The sequence below is a fragment of the Polypterus senegalus genome, chromosome 4 (assembly GCF_016835505.1).
Source record: "Polypterus senegalus isolate Bchr_013 chromosome 4, ASM1683550v1, whole genome shotgun sequence".
Lineage (NCBI taxonomy): Eukaryota > Metazoa > Chordata > Cladistia > Polypteriformes > Polypteridae > Polypterus > Polypterus senegalus.
The window spans coordinates 160555297-160570041 of NC_053157.1; the positions used below are offsets into that span (position 1 = coordinate 160555297).

General features: G+C 37.0%; 1 protein-coding gene across 2 annotated transcripts in view; it reads right to left on the reverse strand.

Annotated features, from left to right (window-relative positions):
• Positions 1-13820, reverse strand: part of kcnip4a (potassium voltage-gated channel interacting protein 4a) — a 1100580-nt gene extending 1086760 nt beyond the window's left edge. Inside the window, exons 1-3 of one of the 2 annotated variants that reach the window (XM_039751572.1) lie at positions 13806-13820; positions 13545-13646; positions 12950-13115 (exon numbers count right to left, since the gene is read on the reverse strand). In XM_039751572.1, the coding sequence (XP_039607506.1) occupies positions 12950-13097 (148 nt within the window). In that variant the 5' untranslated portion in view covers positions 13098-13115; positions 13545-13646; positions 13806-13820. Of the gene's footprint in view, positions 1-12949; positions 13116-13544; positions 13647-13760 lie in introns of both variants that reach the window. The other variant, XM_039751571.1, reaches the window with a different exon arrangement.
• Positions 13821-14745: the final 925 nt, after the last annotated feature.

Genomic DNA, 14745 nt, shown 5'->3' on the forward strand with positions numbered 1-14745 from the left:
CCTTATAAGATATTATTATTTTTAAAGTATATTGAAATCTCACCACCAGTATGGTTTAAGAACTGTTAAACACTGATGGTACTGAGCCTTAAAATGCTGGACTCTTACATGCAACTACTTCACCAATAGAAAATGACACCCTGAAAGGCTATGCTAAAGACTGGGTGGAGGATTAGCAATGATGCGGCACAGCTGAAATGTCTAGGAGACAAAGACTGCAAAATTCACAAAGGTGTTGGCTATTAGCATAATGAATAATGGGCATAGAATGGCATAACCTAATGGAAAGTGAGCTTGACTGAAAGGTGATCAGACAAAGGTGGCAAAATGCCATTAGTTGGTGTCCATTAGCATAAGCAGGGGTGTCAAAGTATCTCATCTATGTTATGCTATGTGTAAAAATGTCTCTGAGCCCAGGAACAGTGGCTCACTCCACAGACCGAGCACGGCTGTTACTATCTTCTAACAAAAGTCTAACCTGGAACCAGAAGGCTTCTGGATTCTGTGTGATTACCTGGCTTTGGACATTATTGGTTTGGGATTTTATTCTGTGACAATAGGAGAGAAAAACTGGGAATAACTTGACAAAAAACACTTGCAAAATATGCTCAGAACGTGCAGACTAGATGCTGCACTTGTGAGGTAGCAGTGATAACTGCTTACCATAGTTAATGTTTTTATTTGATCCGAATCTGATAAAACACTAAAAAAAAGTCTAAATAATAAATAACATATTTTGTATATTTATTTTTTAGATTTTGTTTAGTATTAGTTTAATACAGAAAAATGTAAAATTTCTATATACAAAGTTCAGAATTCCAAATTACAAAACAAACAAAATGAAAATAACAAAAACAGTAAATAGTTAAACACAAACCAAATAAACATCCTAATTATCAAAAGCACAAGTTAATAGCCGAAAAAAATAAGCAAATGGGACCTAAAGAATACAGCCCCATGAACTATTACCAAAGCAAAGCCACTATGGCAACAGATGTCTTTCAATATTCCTCAGGTAACTGTGTCACAAATGACAGTAGAATCTGAGGGTATTAATCTAATTAGAGACCCTGCCTCAGTTGATAAGAGACACAACAAGGGGTAAGAAATAAGGATAAAACAAGCAACATAAAACAAAACGTAAAGTGTAAAATTTAAAGAAAAGCAACAGAATAAAGCAGGGAAAAATTACAAACATAAAGAAAATCATAAAGTGGATTGAGGAATGGCTAAAACAATGACAATTTAAAAATTCAGCCACTGACTGCAGAAGTGGCTTACAAGCAGGTCTCTATGTGAAAGTGAGGCAAAAAATTACAACCATCTGCATTGACTACAGTTAAATCCAATAGAACGTTCAAAGCTGGTAGCTGAAAGTGGTGAGAAGCACAAAGTTTTCTCTCCTGAACAAGTAAATACAAACAATATCTAGAATAAAAATAATTTGGAAATAATGTACCTTTATCAGCCAAACTTTTTGCAGGATTGGTTTCTTTTGGAACTGATAAGGTCTTGGAATTTTCAGCTTCTGTAAAATAACTGCTAATGAAACTAATCTCCTGAAGAATGAAAAGAAGATCAATGGTAGGAAGACTGGAAATCTAAACCACATTAGACATATTTACCTTGAAACAGACTGTGGTATTTACCGTGTATCTAATGAGTTAAATTATCTGTACTGGCATGGCAAGATGTGAGCAAAGAGACACTATCGTTAATGACTGCTGTCATGTTATCATCCTTTATGCTGTGTTTTAGTTATTATATCATGCTGCTGTGCTTTTACATCATCATTGCATGCCTTGCCTTTTAACATTCATGGCTTCTTATGTGTGGGTTGGCTCCTTCAGTTGGGTCAAGGATATTTGGCTTGCCATAGAACATGATCTGAAATGTACAGGCTTTGATTTAGTGATTTAAGATTGGATTATGGAGACTAACAACTAGTAAGGTATTGAGATTGAAATATCTTTGGGTAGATTTGTTGAAAAAAATTTAATTTGTATAGCATGTAGGAGAAAGTTGAATTATCAAAGCACATCTAAAATTGTCACCTTTATGATAAATTGTAGGTGATGCTAGCAAGGCAATAAGACCAGGGAATGATTTTTCTCTCAATGAGCCAAAGTACCATACTGTTTGCGTGTAACTGTTAAGTGCAGGAGTCAGGACCATGGCAAGAAGAGTGTGAGACACCAGCCATGCCATATTTGCATTAAAGAGTTGGCCAAAATTTGACAGAAATGGGTCTAATGTAAATTTTATTACTGCTAAATATACATTCATTTTGAAAAAAAAAATTAGAAGTCCACTCATACCTACATAAATTGGTACCTTTGTTTTTTTTTAGTTTGAATTGTTTTTGTTTACACAAATTTAAATCCACTTAATAATGGTGAAGATAAACTGACTGCCCACCTTTTAATAATACAGCACAGACCCAAAAATATCTGTTATAATTCTGACCACTGACCAGTAGCTTTATATAACACCAAACAGGTGGATTACCATTTTGCCATTCCTTGTCATTCATCTGTGCACACCTGATGTGTTTGTTTCTAGTCTCTGAATGCACAAGTGCTTCTTTCCTCAAACAGATTACTAGAAAAATGCCAAATTCTCATCTTTCAATATCCCATATTCCATCCCTGCACTGTTTTCTGCTGTATCAGTGAGCCACAAAACTATTCACCTTACTGGCTGTAATAGAAGATTGAGTGAGTGGCCTGTGAATATCAGACAATCTGTGACCTGGCCGGTCTTTTAATATCTGGCAGAAGAGTGTCTGTAATTATTCCAGCACACTCAGTATAAGCATTCGTTGCAAAGCAATTGCTCAAGTTAGCACAGCTAGCAGTGGCGCTTTCACTTGCTGTTGGAACATTGCTGAAGTATTCAGTGCCAGTTTTGTAGTTCTATTTGTTTTCATTCTCTTAATAAAGCCTAAAAGTTTGCTTTTTGTGAAGATATCAGTTTTCACTTATTTTTCTCCATTTGCGTTTCTCTCAAACAAGATTCTACCCTGACAAGTAAATTAAGCAAGTTACTAGCTGAAAGATTCCTCTTAATGTTCCATGTTTGAAGTAGCTGTGATTTTTAATATTTAAAATCAATTTACAATCTTACAAAGACATATGCCATTTAATCATCACCCATATATGCACTTTCTGTCTAAGTTTATAATAAACTGATATTTTAATCCAGGGGGGTGCGTATGCATATTAAAATGCATGTATGCTGTATTGGATCATTTTCATTTGAGAGAAAAAAAAACATAAAAAGTGATACTACAAAAGAGGGTGGGTCCAGGCTTACCTGGATCCTATACCATTGCTGCACCCGGTATGTGTAGGCCTCCAAAGGTACCACCAGGCCCACCCCCAGAAATATTTGGGCCCCAGACAATTGGGTACATGTGGGCCCCTCTGCCTTCCCCCGGGTCCCCACATGCCAAAATACGTATACAAAATGATAGAAATATAGTTTATCTGACAGCGACAATGCTGCATTTATGAATACCATACTTGATGAGTTAATCCTTCTCGCACATCAAAGTTTGACTGCGAGAAGGAAAGCCAGTGCTAACGGAAGCTCGTAGCGAAATTGAAACAATACATTAATGAGATAGGCCTATGTATTATCTAACGTGTAATGGTACAATTATACCAATGAAATGAATAGGAGTAACATCGGAACATTTTAATATATAGTAATGGTTAGGGTTATCTACATGGTGTACAATCAGTATGGTAACTTGCTGTATCAAACTTCAAAGTTTACAAAAAATCCAGGTGATCCAGAATCTTTAGTAATACACACAAAACCAACGCACACTCGTCACTGCTTTAAAAGCAACAATAAACACCCAAGCGAATGAATTATCAAACTACGGAGACGGACTTCTGCTACACCATACACGTCAACATCCACGACAGTGCACAACAATATCGCTGTTGTCTGAGATAGAACAGCGCATGTGTGTGTGAAACGGAAGTATTCAATTACAGTGGCGAAGTCAATCCATTATCCACGTACCCTGTACAACAAACATACTACTCAACGTCAAGCTCAAGGACGACGGCGTCAGCTCTCCTTTGTCTTTGAGAAGCGTGCCGCTGCCGGCCCCCTTTGACAAGCATGCTTCACACGACACGAGCATGATATCTAGTTGCGTGGAGCGTGCGGCTATTAAAACACTCACTTGTATTGTTGTAAGCTAAATGATTTAACTTTTCTATTACATGTAACTTGAATAATTGTCTGAATATATATCTACGCATACAACATTAGCATAAAAAAAAATCAAGCGTGAAGGGGCCCTCTTCCGTTAGGGCCCCGGACCAGAGTCCCGTTTGTCCCCCACTGGCAGCGGGCCTGGCACCACAAAAAGCAGGCCAAAACCCTCACTGGCCATTTCAGAAGAAGCTCACCCCAACCCACCCAGTCCACACTAGCCAGTCTGGGCTAGACACAAAATGGGGGAACTGGCATTTAAGCATGTATACAAGAGCGTGACACCTATATATTTCAAAGTTGTTTGTGTATGTTGTAATAAACCCTCAAGCCCATCCATCAAACTCAATAATAATATTTTTATATACCCAAGTGTGTCTTTTTTCAGAGACAATTTTCATATAACTTGTGTTACTTCAATGGAAAATAACAGCATTGTGGGAAAAAAACCTCCTTCCTGTTTTTTGTTTTGTGTGTACATCTCCTGAAAATAACTAATAAGAGTATATTAGCAACAAATGTGTCTTGAGCATTTTAACGGACCGCCAGATTATGCAACACGAGTTACTGTATGTGAGAATTTTTTTTTTCTACAATATATTCCATGGATATTTTCAACAACATTTTCTATTGTCTGAAATCGCTCACTGCTGGGTCCTGTGCAATTTGAATAGTTCACATGTAATTTCTCCATGAAAACATAATATTAATAATTTTTTTCAGTCACCACCACAAACTACACAGGATAATTAACTTACAAAAAAAAATAGTTTTAAGTCGAGAATTCCTTTAACTAGGCAGGGGGAGGTGACGTCATTATGGTGCTGTCTCTTGGCGTACTATCATAGAGCACATGGAATGAAACAATACATAAATACAAATATAAAGAAAGTGACATAATAAAATAAAAAATAATAATTGAAATAGGAGGAGGCGGTTAGGAGCATGCGCTGATATAGCGTGTTGCCGCACCCACCACATAATAAACCACCTCAGGATCCCAGTTTAGGATCCGAGTGCAGTCATGTAATGGGTGACACCTCAGCACCACACTAATTCAGATGGAGTGGATCAGTGTGAGATATTTTATGATGGCTGGAGTGCCAATTCTGCCACCAACCCCTAGGTTTTCCTTGCAGGTTGGAGGGCCTACTTTCAGAGGTGGATGCAGATTAACGTCATAAGAAAACCTAAACTACACATACATCTAAGCTGACATGCTGAATCACTATATTTCCAGAATTCTCAGGTTCATGATTAAGTACACAGGAACGTTAACATAAAAAAACCTGACAAACAAGCAGAAACCATTCCGTCCATCAGGCTTGTTGGCTTAGTGATTTAGCTGTCACTATGTATCATCCAGATACTTTATAAAAGTTTTTAAGGCCTCAATCCCACATCTTGATAAAGGAAAGGGAAAAGGGAAAAAAGCATAGAGACTCGGTCAATGAATACGCAGGTGGACCGGTAGAACATCTTTCTACTTCTTTCGGCTGCTCCAGTTAGGGGTCACCACAGCGGATCATCTTCTTCCATATCTTTCTGTCCTCTGCATCTTGTTCTGTTACACCCATCACCTGCATGTCCTCTCTCACCATATCCATAAACCTCCACTTAGGCCTTCCTCTTTTTCTCTTCCCTGGCAGCTCTATCCTTGGCATCCTTCTCCCAATATACCCAGCATCTCTCCTCTGCACATATCCAAACCAATGCAATCTCGACTCTCTGACTTTGACTCCCAACCATCCAACTAGAGCTGACCCTGTAATGTACTAATTTCTAATCCTGTCCATCCTCATCACACCCAGTGCAAATCTTAGCATCTTTAACTCTGCTACCTACAGCTCTGTCTTCTGCTTTCTGGTCAGTGCCACCGTCTCCAAAGCATATAACATAGCTGGTCTCACTACCATCCTGTAGACCTTCCCTTTCATTCTTGCTGATATCAGTCTGTCACAAATCACTCCTGACACTCTTCTCCACCCATTCTACCCTGCCTGCACTCTCTTTTCCACCTCTCTTCCACAATCCCCATTACTCTCTGTATTGTTGATCTCAAGTATTTGAAAATAAAAAAAGGCTCAGAGCAGATCCCTGACCTTCACCTTGAATGCATCCATCACTCCTACTGCAGACCTCACCATAGTCACACTTCCCTCATACATATCCTGTACAACTCTTACATACTTCTCTGCCACTCCCGACTTCCTCATACAATACCACAACTCCTCTCGAGGCATCCTGTCATATGCTTTCTCCAGGTCCACAAAGACGCAATGCAACTCCTTCTGGCCTTCTCTAAACTTCTCCATCAACACCCTCAGAGCAAACATCGCACCTGTGGTGCTCTTTCTTGGCATGAAACCATACTGCTCCTCACTAATCATCACCTCACTTCTTAACCTAGCTTCCACTACTCCTTCCCATAACTTCATGCTGTCCTCATCAATTTTATCCCCCTGTAGTTACTACAGTCCTGCACATCCCCCTTATTATTAAATATCGGCACCAGTACACTTCTTCTTCACTCCTCAGGCATTCTCTCACTTTCCAAGATTCTATTAAACAATCAGGTTAAAAACTCCACTGCCATCTCTCCTAAACACCTCCATTCTTCCACCAATGGCTTTTCCATTCTTCATCCTCTTCATAGCCGTCCTTACTTCCTCCTTGGTAATCTGTTGCACATCCTGATTCACTATCTCCACATCATCCAATCTCTTCTCTATCTAGACCGGTAGAACTGAACTCACAAATTTTCTGGAGTTCAAAAAACAAAAAAACAGGCTGCTGAACTAGTAATTCCTGAGCCCGCAAACAAAGAGCTGAGGTAAGCCATCTGTAATAAGGTGAAATATTCCTTTAACAGCAAGAATTTGCTTTTAATTAATAAATTGGCTGGAAGAAAAATTTACAGTCACTATGGCTCTGTAAGAGCTTAGTATTAACCCGGGCCCAGTCAAGTTCTGTCTGCAGAATTTTTACGATTGACATTTGTGTTTACATTGAGTAACAAAGGGGTTCTAAACACTTGTACTTACTTTAATTAAAAACTTGTTTACATTTTTTCTTTGCATTTAAAAACATTGCTTTTTTAAGGGAAAATCCAATATGAATGTACAGTAGTGCAATGCTGGGTTTTTCTCACAGTACTCTCATATCTCCGAAGAAACTTTAGCGATTTCAAATTGGTTGTGTATGGATATGTTTGTCCTGTCCGGTTCTCTTTCCTGCCTTGTGCCCAGTGCTGCTGGGATATGTTCCAGCCTCCACGCGGTGATTTGGATTAAGACAGTTTGCGAATGTATGCTTAATAATAGTAAGTGTTGACTGAGACAGGGTGAGCTTTAGGAGATCACATTATTCTCAAAAGCAGCTGTGATATGGTTTTTGTGAGGTGCATTACATTGTAAAACTGAATCATAAATATCTTTAGAAAATGTAATGCTCATTAATCAACATAAAGTACATAATGTTATGCAATCCTAATTCATCTGCAAATATGTGATAAGGTTTAAATAATTTCGTGCCATTATCATTTCATTCATTGTAACAGCAGCCAATATAGACATAATCAACATTAAACACTAAAAAATAGCCAATATAAAAAGTAAAATATAGTGCCCTATTACTAATAAAAATAAATTAACACCCTGTAAAAATATTGTGAGGGAGCTGTTTACTAAAACGTATTCAGCAAGGGTTGCATTTTATCCTCAATTACATTATTTAGATTTTTGTAAAGGCTTCACAGTCATCAAGTCTTTTCCACAATGCAGAGAATGATTAAACACAAAAGCATTTTTTGCAAACAGTGAGCTGTAATTTATGACATTCTAATTTATTCAGCAGCTTTCTCATAATGTTTATATCAGCACAATGTTAGGGAGCTTACCAGTGCAGCAGAACATTTATACATTGACTGGAGCCATAAATCCTCCACTTTAAGATGCTGCTAACCCATAAGTTGATAAAAAATGTGGATCAATATGAGGCAGCAAAAGCTACCTCCTGATGGTGCTACTTTTGGTTTCTGTAGAAAATCAATACTTCATTCAGTAAAAAAAAACATGCGCTGTCCAAAACCTCTTTCTTGTTCATAATAATTTGGCTGTGTTCCAGGAAGACCTTGAATATTTAAATCTAATCACTTAACACTTTAAACTAAGACATCTCGTTATTTGTGCCATGATGTATTCTTGTTAACATTTCTAATTTATTGTGTGTATCAGGGTGAGGGACCCTGATGCATAATAGACACATATTGTCTTCTAGATTAATGTGCAAAAACAAATTATTCAATGATACGCCTAATATAAAGAATAATTTATTACAGTTTCCTTTACATTTACACCACATTATCAAGCTTGCTCTAATTCAGGGTCACAAGAGGTAGGGACTATCCCAGGAACACTGGGCTCAATGCAGGAACCAGTCCAGGACAAACACTGAACACACTCGGCCAATTTGAAATTGTCAGCTAATCTTCATGGATGTGGAAGGAAAACTGGAGTACCTAAAGGAGAAGCCCAAGCAACTATGGGGAGAACATGCAAACTGCACACAACAGGCATTGAAGAAATTAAATCAATTAATAAATTTTGTCAAGTTTTCAAACCCATTTAATCTAAATCACAGTGTCTATTTTAACCCCACTGAGCATAAGCCTTGAAACACACTGGACAGAGAGCCCAGTCTTGTACACAACTACACTCCCACAAGGCCATTTGATCATCAGTTAAGCTCACATGCACATCTTTGGGGATGCTGGAGGTAATTTGTAATACCTGGAAGAGAACACACAGACAGAAGAACATGCAAGGACTGGGTGTGGGATTTGCACTAAGAAAGTTACATTACGGGACAGTACCATCATGAGACCCACACTATTAAATACCAGTAAGTATATTGTTGTAGCTTGCCTTTCCATTTATTGAATTATTTTTAAATATTTGAAAACAGTTTGAGTTTACATGGACTGTGAAACTATGCACTATATACTGCTTCTCATGTCTTCAACTGATTTCAATACCTACTTAGTCCAATCTGAGGTTACGAGATTCCAGAACCTTAGCACTACAGGGTGTATTGTAAAGCTTTATTGGCAATTACCCTGATTAGGTACATAACTTATACCCAACAACCCTGACACTGCACACAGACTGAAAAATATTTCTTCTTTGATAACCGTTTGTAGCAATATCACAGCCTGCCACCTACACTCCATGTTCAATTAAAGTACACTATTTTTTAGCAGAACTGCCTGAAGTGATTAATATAGCCATGCTTGCAAATTGAACATAACTAATGATAAACAAAATAATGCAAATACTTTATGATGACATTTACATTTTTCTCACAAAGGTTCTTTTCTCAAAAATAAAAAGAAAAAAATGAGCTTTAACAACACACTGTTTACCATCCTGCTGTCTTGAAGGAAACAAAATACAATTTATTCATATTTCATTTTCGCTATGAGCTCTAATTTGTATGGAACAGAAGAAAAAAGGGGGCATCATTAGAACATAAATCTAACAACACCTCCATCTATCCATTGTCCAAAACTGGTTAAATCAATTTTAGGGCTATGGTGGAGCAGAGCCGACTCCAGCAGCTCCACATCTGTGGCAGGATTCAACACTGGACAGAGGACTGATTGGTCTATTGCTCTGTCACACACACTTTCATGCATTAACACTGAGCCTGTTTAAAGACACATCTTTGGGATGTGAGAGTAAAGCGGAGTCTCTAGGTAAAGCAAACATACAGATATAAGAAGAATGATGCAAGTTCCACAAAAGCAAGGCTGAGTTCAAACTTTACAGCCGCTAGGCAGCTGTTCCTGCTGTTTTTAATTTCTTTCATTTTCTGTTTGAGATAATTCTCTAAGGGAATTAACAAAGTACAAATACAGAAACAATAAACTTGTATTGAACCCCTTTCATGCCTGACAGTATAGCAGAGCACAATATCTACCCATCTGGACAGCTAAGCCACCTTGCTCACTTCATTTATTCAGAATATAGAGAAACTCAAAACTCCTACAACACTTCTGTGACCACACCACTTCACTAGAGGAGAGTTTAACTCTAAATTCAAGTCCTGATTTTAAACTTCAACAGCTATATGAGGGTGAGGTCAAATATTTTATATCCCAATTCTCAGATATTGTCACGTTTTATTTTTAGAAACTCAAGATGGATGTCCAGATTGGGTGGAGTAGCGGCTCTGAGGCTGAAGATCTGCGCTAGTATCTGGAAGGTTGCCAATTGAAAGGTCATTACTGCCAGAAGGGATCCTACTCCGTTGGTCCCTTGATCAAGGCCCTTAACCAAAAATTGCTCCAGTGGCCCTGCACTCTGACCCCCAAAGGTCAGAAGAAAAGACAATTACCCTCAGAGGTATATATCAAATCATACATTATACATGCATATAATCATACATATACTCAAAAAAAAAACCTATCTGCACCATAGCTCTTTGGGCACATTACACCCCTGACCCCCTGGCTTACATCGAAAGGGTGAGTTACCCAACTGTTTTCATTGGCTCTCTGACAGCACTGACTCTAATAAACATTTCTACTTTGTCCCTACATTGTATACAAAGAAGATGCCAGTCAGGGACATTTTTCATATCTCATGCCAGGCACAAGTGTATTAAAGTTTCCCGACCTTCCATACTCTAAGAAGCCAGAGGAGCTTCTCCATCATGTACCAGAGCAGATATTGGGGTTGTACAAGTGCCACAGGTCCAGGAAACCCAATTCATGTGTCTTTTGCACTGCTTTTCGGCATGCTGGGTGCAGAATCTCCTTGTCTAATTCTGAACTTACCCCCTTTGGAATGTGATGTTTAAGAAATAAACTATAAAATAAAATAAAATTAAAAAATATGATACCATACCATAGAGTGTACTTTAATGAGACACTGAAAGTTTTAAAATAAGTAAATTAGTATATATGCATTTAACAATCAACTAACAAAACATTTTATATGTTAATTTGTGAGTTACTTTGATTGAAAAAATATTTATGTAAATATGATAAAGCATTAAGGAGCATTTAATAAAAGAATAGTCTATTATATCCCCAAGAAAATCTTCTAATTTAGTGGCCTAAACTTTATAATAAAAAAGTCACCTAGAAATTATATCCAAATGATAAAATAGCACACTGATTTCCCACATTTCTTTTTTCTAACAGAAACAGTTAAAGATGCAGTAGAGTTTTGATCTTTTCAGTGTCTACAGTACAGGGTGTTCTAGATCTAATTATGCAGATCCAGATCGTCTGGATGACTTTGATTTATGCGGGGAAGATTCCAGTTCGGCCTGAAGATGATTCTTCATGTCGTCAGTTCGCACACTTCTCGATGGTCCGGGATTTTTCGGGTGATTTTCTATGTAATAAACTTAATAAGTTATAGCGTAGTGAAAATTGCATAATTAGATCAGGACCACCCTATATATTAAGGGTCCTCACATACAAAATGCTTTACATGTTCACTGGTTCTTTAATGCCGTCTTATGGTTCTTTAATGGGTTGTGTGGTTCCTTGTAGAACTATTTCTTGACAAGCAACCATTTTATACTGGGAAGAGTTCTTTGCATATGAAGTTGGTTCTTTGTGCTTTGAAAAACTTCCTAACACATGGTAACCTTTAATGTATGGTAGCCTACTTAGAAGGACACTAATAGTTTAAGAAAACCCAGACTTGGCATGCATTAGTATATGCAGAAAGAGTCCCTTTCAAGATCATGACTTACTGGTATTTCACAAATCTGTTACAATCTCTTCATGGTTATTTACTGTGAGGAGCTTGTTACAAATCCAAATATATAAAGGTTCTTTCTGGACTCTTCATGCTAATGGGTGTTTAGGGAACCAGAAGTGGTTACCCTATGGCATCGCTCTGAAGAACCAGTCTGGTACTTTTATTTTTAAGAGTGCCAAATGATGTTAGGAGCAGAATATGACAGCAAGCCTAATGTTACATTAAGTGCTCAACAGCACTACTACAAAATGAAAGGATCCATTAAAAAAATCAGAACGGCATCTGTTTTGCTGCTACTCGTAGTAACTGTATTTAGAGTGAAAAATGTATTCTCTTTTAGTTGTAAAGTCTTCCCAGTATTTATCACGCCAGTCGTAGGAACTGCAAAGCATTCCCTAATAAAAAAAACAAACAATCCTTAAAGGCTACCTTGATTTGGCTCTTCAAAGTGTTCTGTTCTGTGATATTGGGAAGGACCCTTCTGACCAATATGAGATAAAGATGCTTAGTTAAATAAAAGTTTTAAAAGCTTTCCACAACAAAAGCAGAAATTTCTAAACCAAAACCATGCTAAACAAACATTAGTAAAATGCAATGCAAGGCAGAACAACTGCAAATATCAAAGGCTAAACACACATTCATTTTCAGAACAACTCATTATAATATTTTCAATGTGCTTACTCCTAAGCAGTATTTGTCATTCCTTTTAAATAATATGTGACAATACACAGATGAGCTTCTTTCTAGTTTTCAGTGGTACCCCGAAACAAAAGCCATCAGCAACTTTTTTATTCAGTGAATTGATCTCTGATTTCATGTACAGCATTTCAACAAGTAAAAGAGACAGTTATATTGAGTCACTTTAATCCAAGAATGTCTTGTGCACATTAAAAACACATTTTAACCCTTAGAGCCATGCATTTCATTCTTTCCTGTACCTTTAGTAGGAGGTGTAGCCCAATCAATAATCCTTTTCACCAAACAACAGTTCAAAATCACTTTCTTGGAAATTCTACGGCTTTTACGAAACTCCTCGGGATCTTCTCTCCACTTCTCTGTTCTTTTCACAGGAGTTGATAAAGACATTGTATAACGATATGGCACCTTTAGCAAAGAGAATATTTTTAATATAGTGTCTTTACTGTATTTAAATCATGTGTGATTTATTATGATCTTGTATTTCTTTTCATTTAGCCAGCAATTACTGTTAAATTACAAATAGTGCAGTCCGGTTATGAAAGTAATACTTGCATTTTGAATCAAATGTGTACTTTATAACTACAGCAAACCCAGTTTAATAACTTACTGCCATGTAGAGTGTTAACCTACGTGTTTACAGTTTTTGCCCATATGCTGTGTATTTTCACATAATTATTTTATCACATTCCAGTTTCAAAAGTACTTTATTGACTGTTAATGAATTTACACATACATGTGATTCTTCCTTCTGTTTTTAAAGAAAGATAAATTTAAAACTCATAACATTATCACAATTTGTAAAATCAGTATGGATGTATAAAAATTATAGCTTACCGTACACAACAGAAGGGAGTCTCCTCAATCTGTATCAGTAATCTTGTCTTATTCAGTTCTTGCTGTGAAATACTGACAGAAGAAATGCAATCCCAGGAGCCGCTGTAGGTAAAAAAAAAAAAAGAAAAGTAGTCTTCCCACACAAAATAAAAATGAGAAAGGACATGTAAGTACATAAACAGAGTGTGCTATGCAATGTCTGAAAACATCCTCAACCTCTTAGAAGTGGTTATACATCACAGGATCATTTCTCTACATCACCTTCTGGCTCAGTGAGGCAAATGAATGGATCTGTTCTGAAATCATTTATCTTGATGACTGCCGTTTCACGAGAACTGGCAACCTCCCTTAAATAATGACCAATAACAATTATGGGGCAACTCCTATGCTTTAATAGGAACTGTAAAAATGGATTACATTTTTATGTGTTCGATGATCAGACTTAAAAAAAATGTTCTCATTTATCTGACAGTGACTGTGATCTTTGTGTAATCGAGCCCCTTGACTGAATCTCTAAAAAGAACGGAACATCTTCTGTAGTTATTTTAAGACTTTGTCATACGTTGATTCTAAACAAAAAATGGTGCATCCTGTACAATACCACCACATAAATGGGTGCTGTGGGTGTGCATAATGCTCATGCAATACCTCACTACACTACAGTATAGTCAGAATACAATTATTGGAAAGAGATGCAGGGTCAAAAGACAGATCTTTTAAAGTTCCACTGTCATACTTTAAACATTTTAACATTGTGTTAATGAAGCCTACACGTTTATTACTATTACTATTACATGTTTACACACTAGATGAACCACTCAAAGTTTCACAGGGGGTCAAATTGTACCCTTTTTAACTTTCTACATTAATTTTCTTTTTGGATAATGGAGTGCTTAGGCTTTAAATCATCTGAGAGCATTTGACACTTTAATGGCATTCTTTCCTGCTAGATAAATTCTAGAGGAAGATTTTATCATGATATATCTGTCTGTTATCATGAAATGTTTCCAAATACATTAGAGACAGCACCAAGATTTTACAGTAATATGTTGTCTGGAAGAAAAATTAGTAAGATTCTAACATTACAACAGTGTACAGAATTACATTGCATAAAGATACAGCAGAATGCAGAATATCATGAAAGTGGCCAATTTATACAAAAATAAAGTTAATTATGCCAAGATGCGTACAAAAGAGGAGT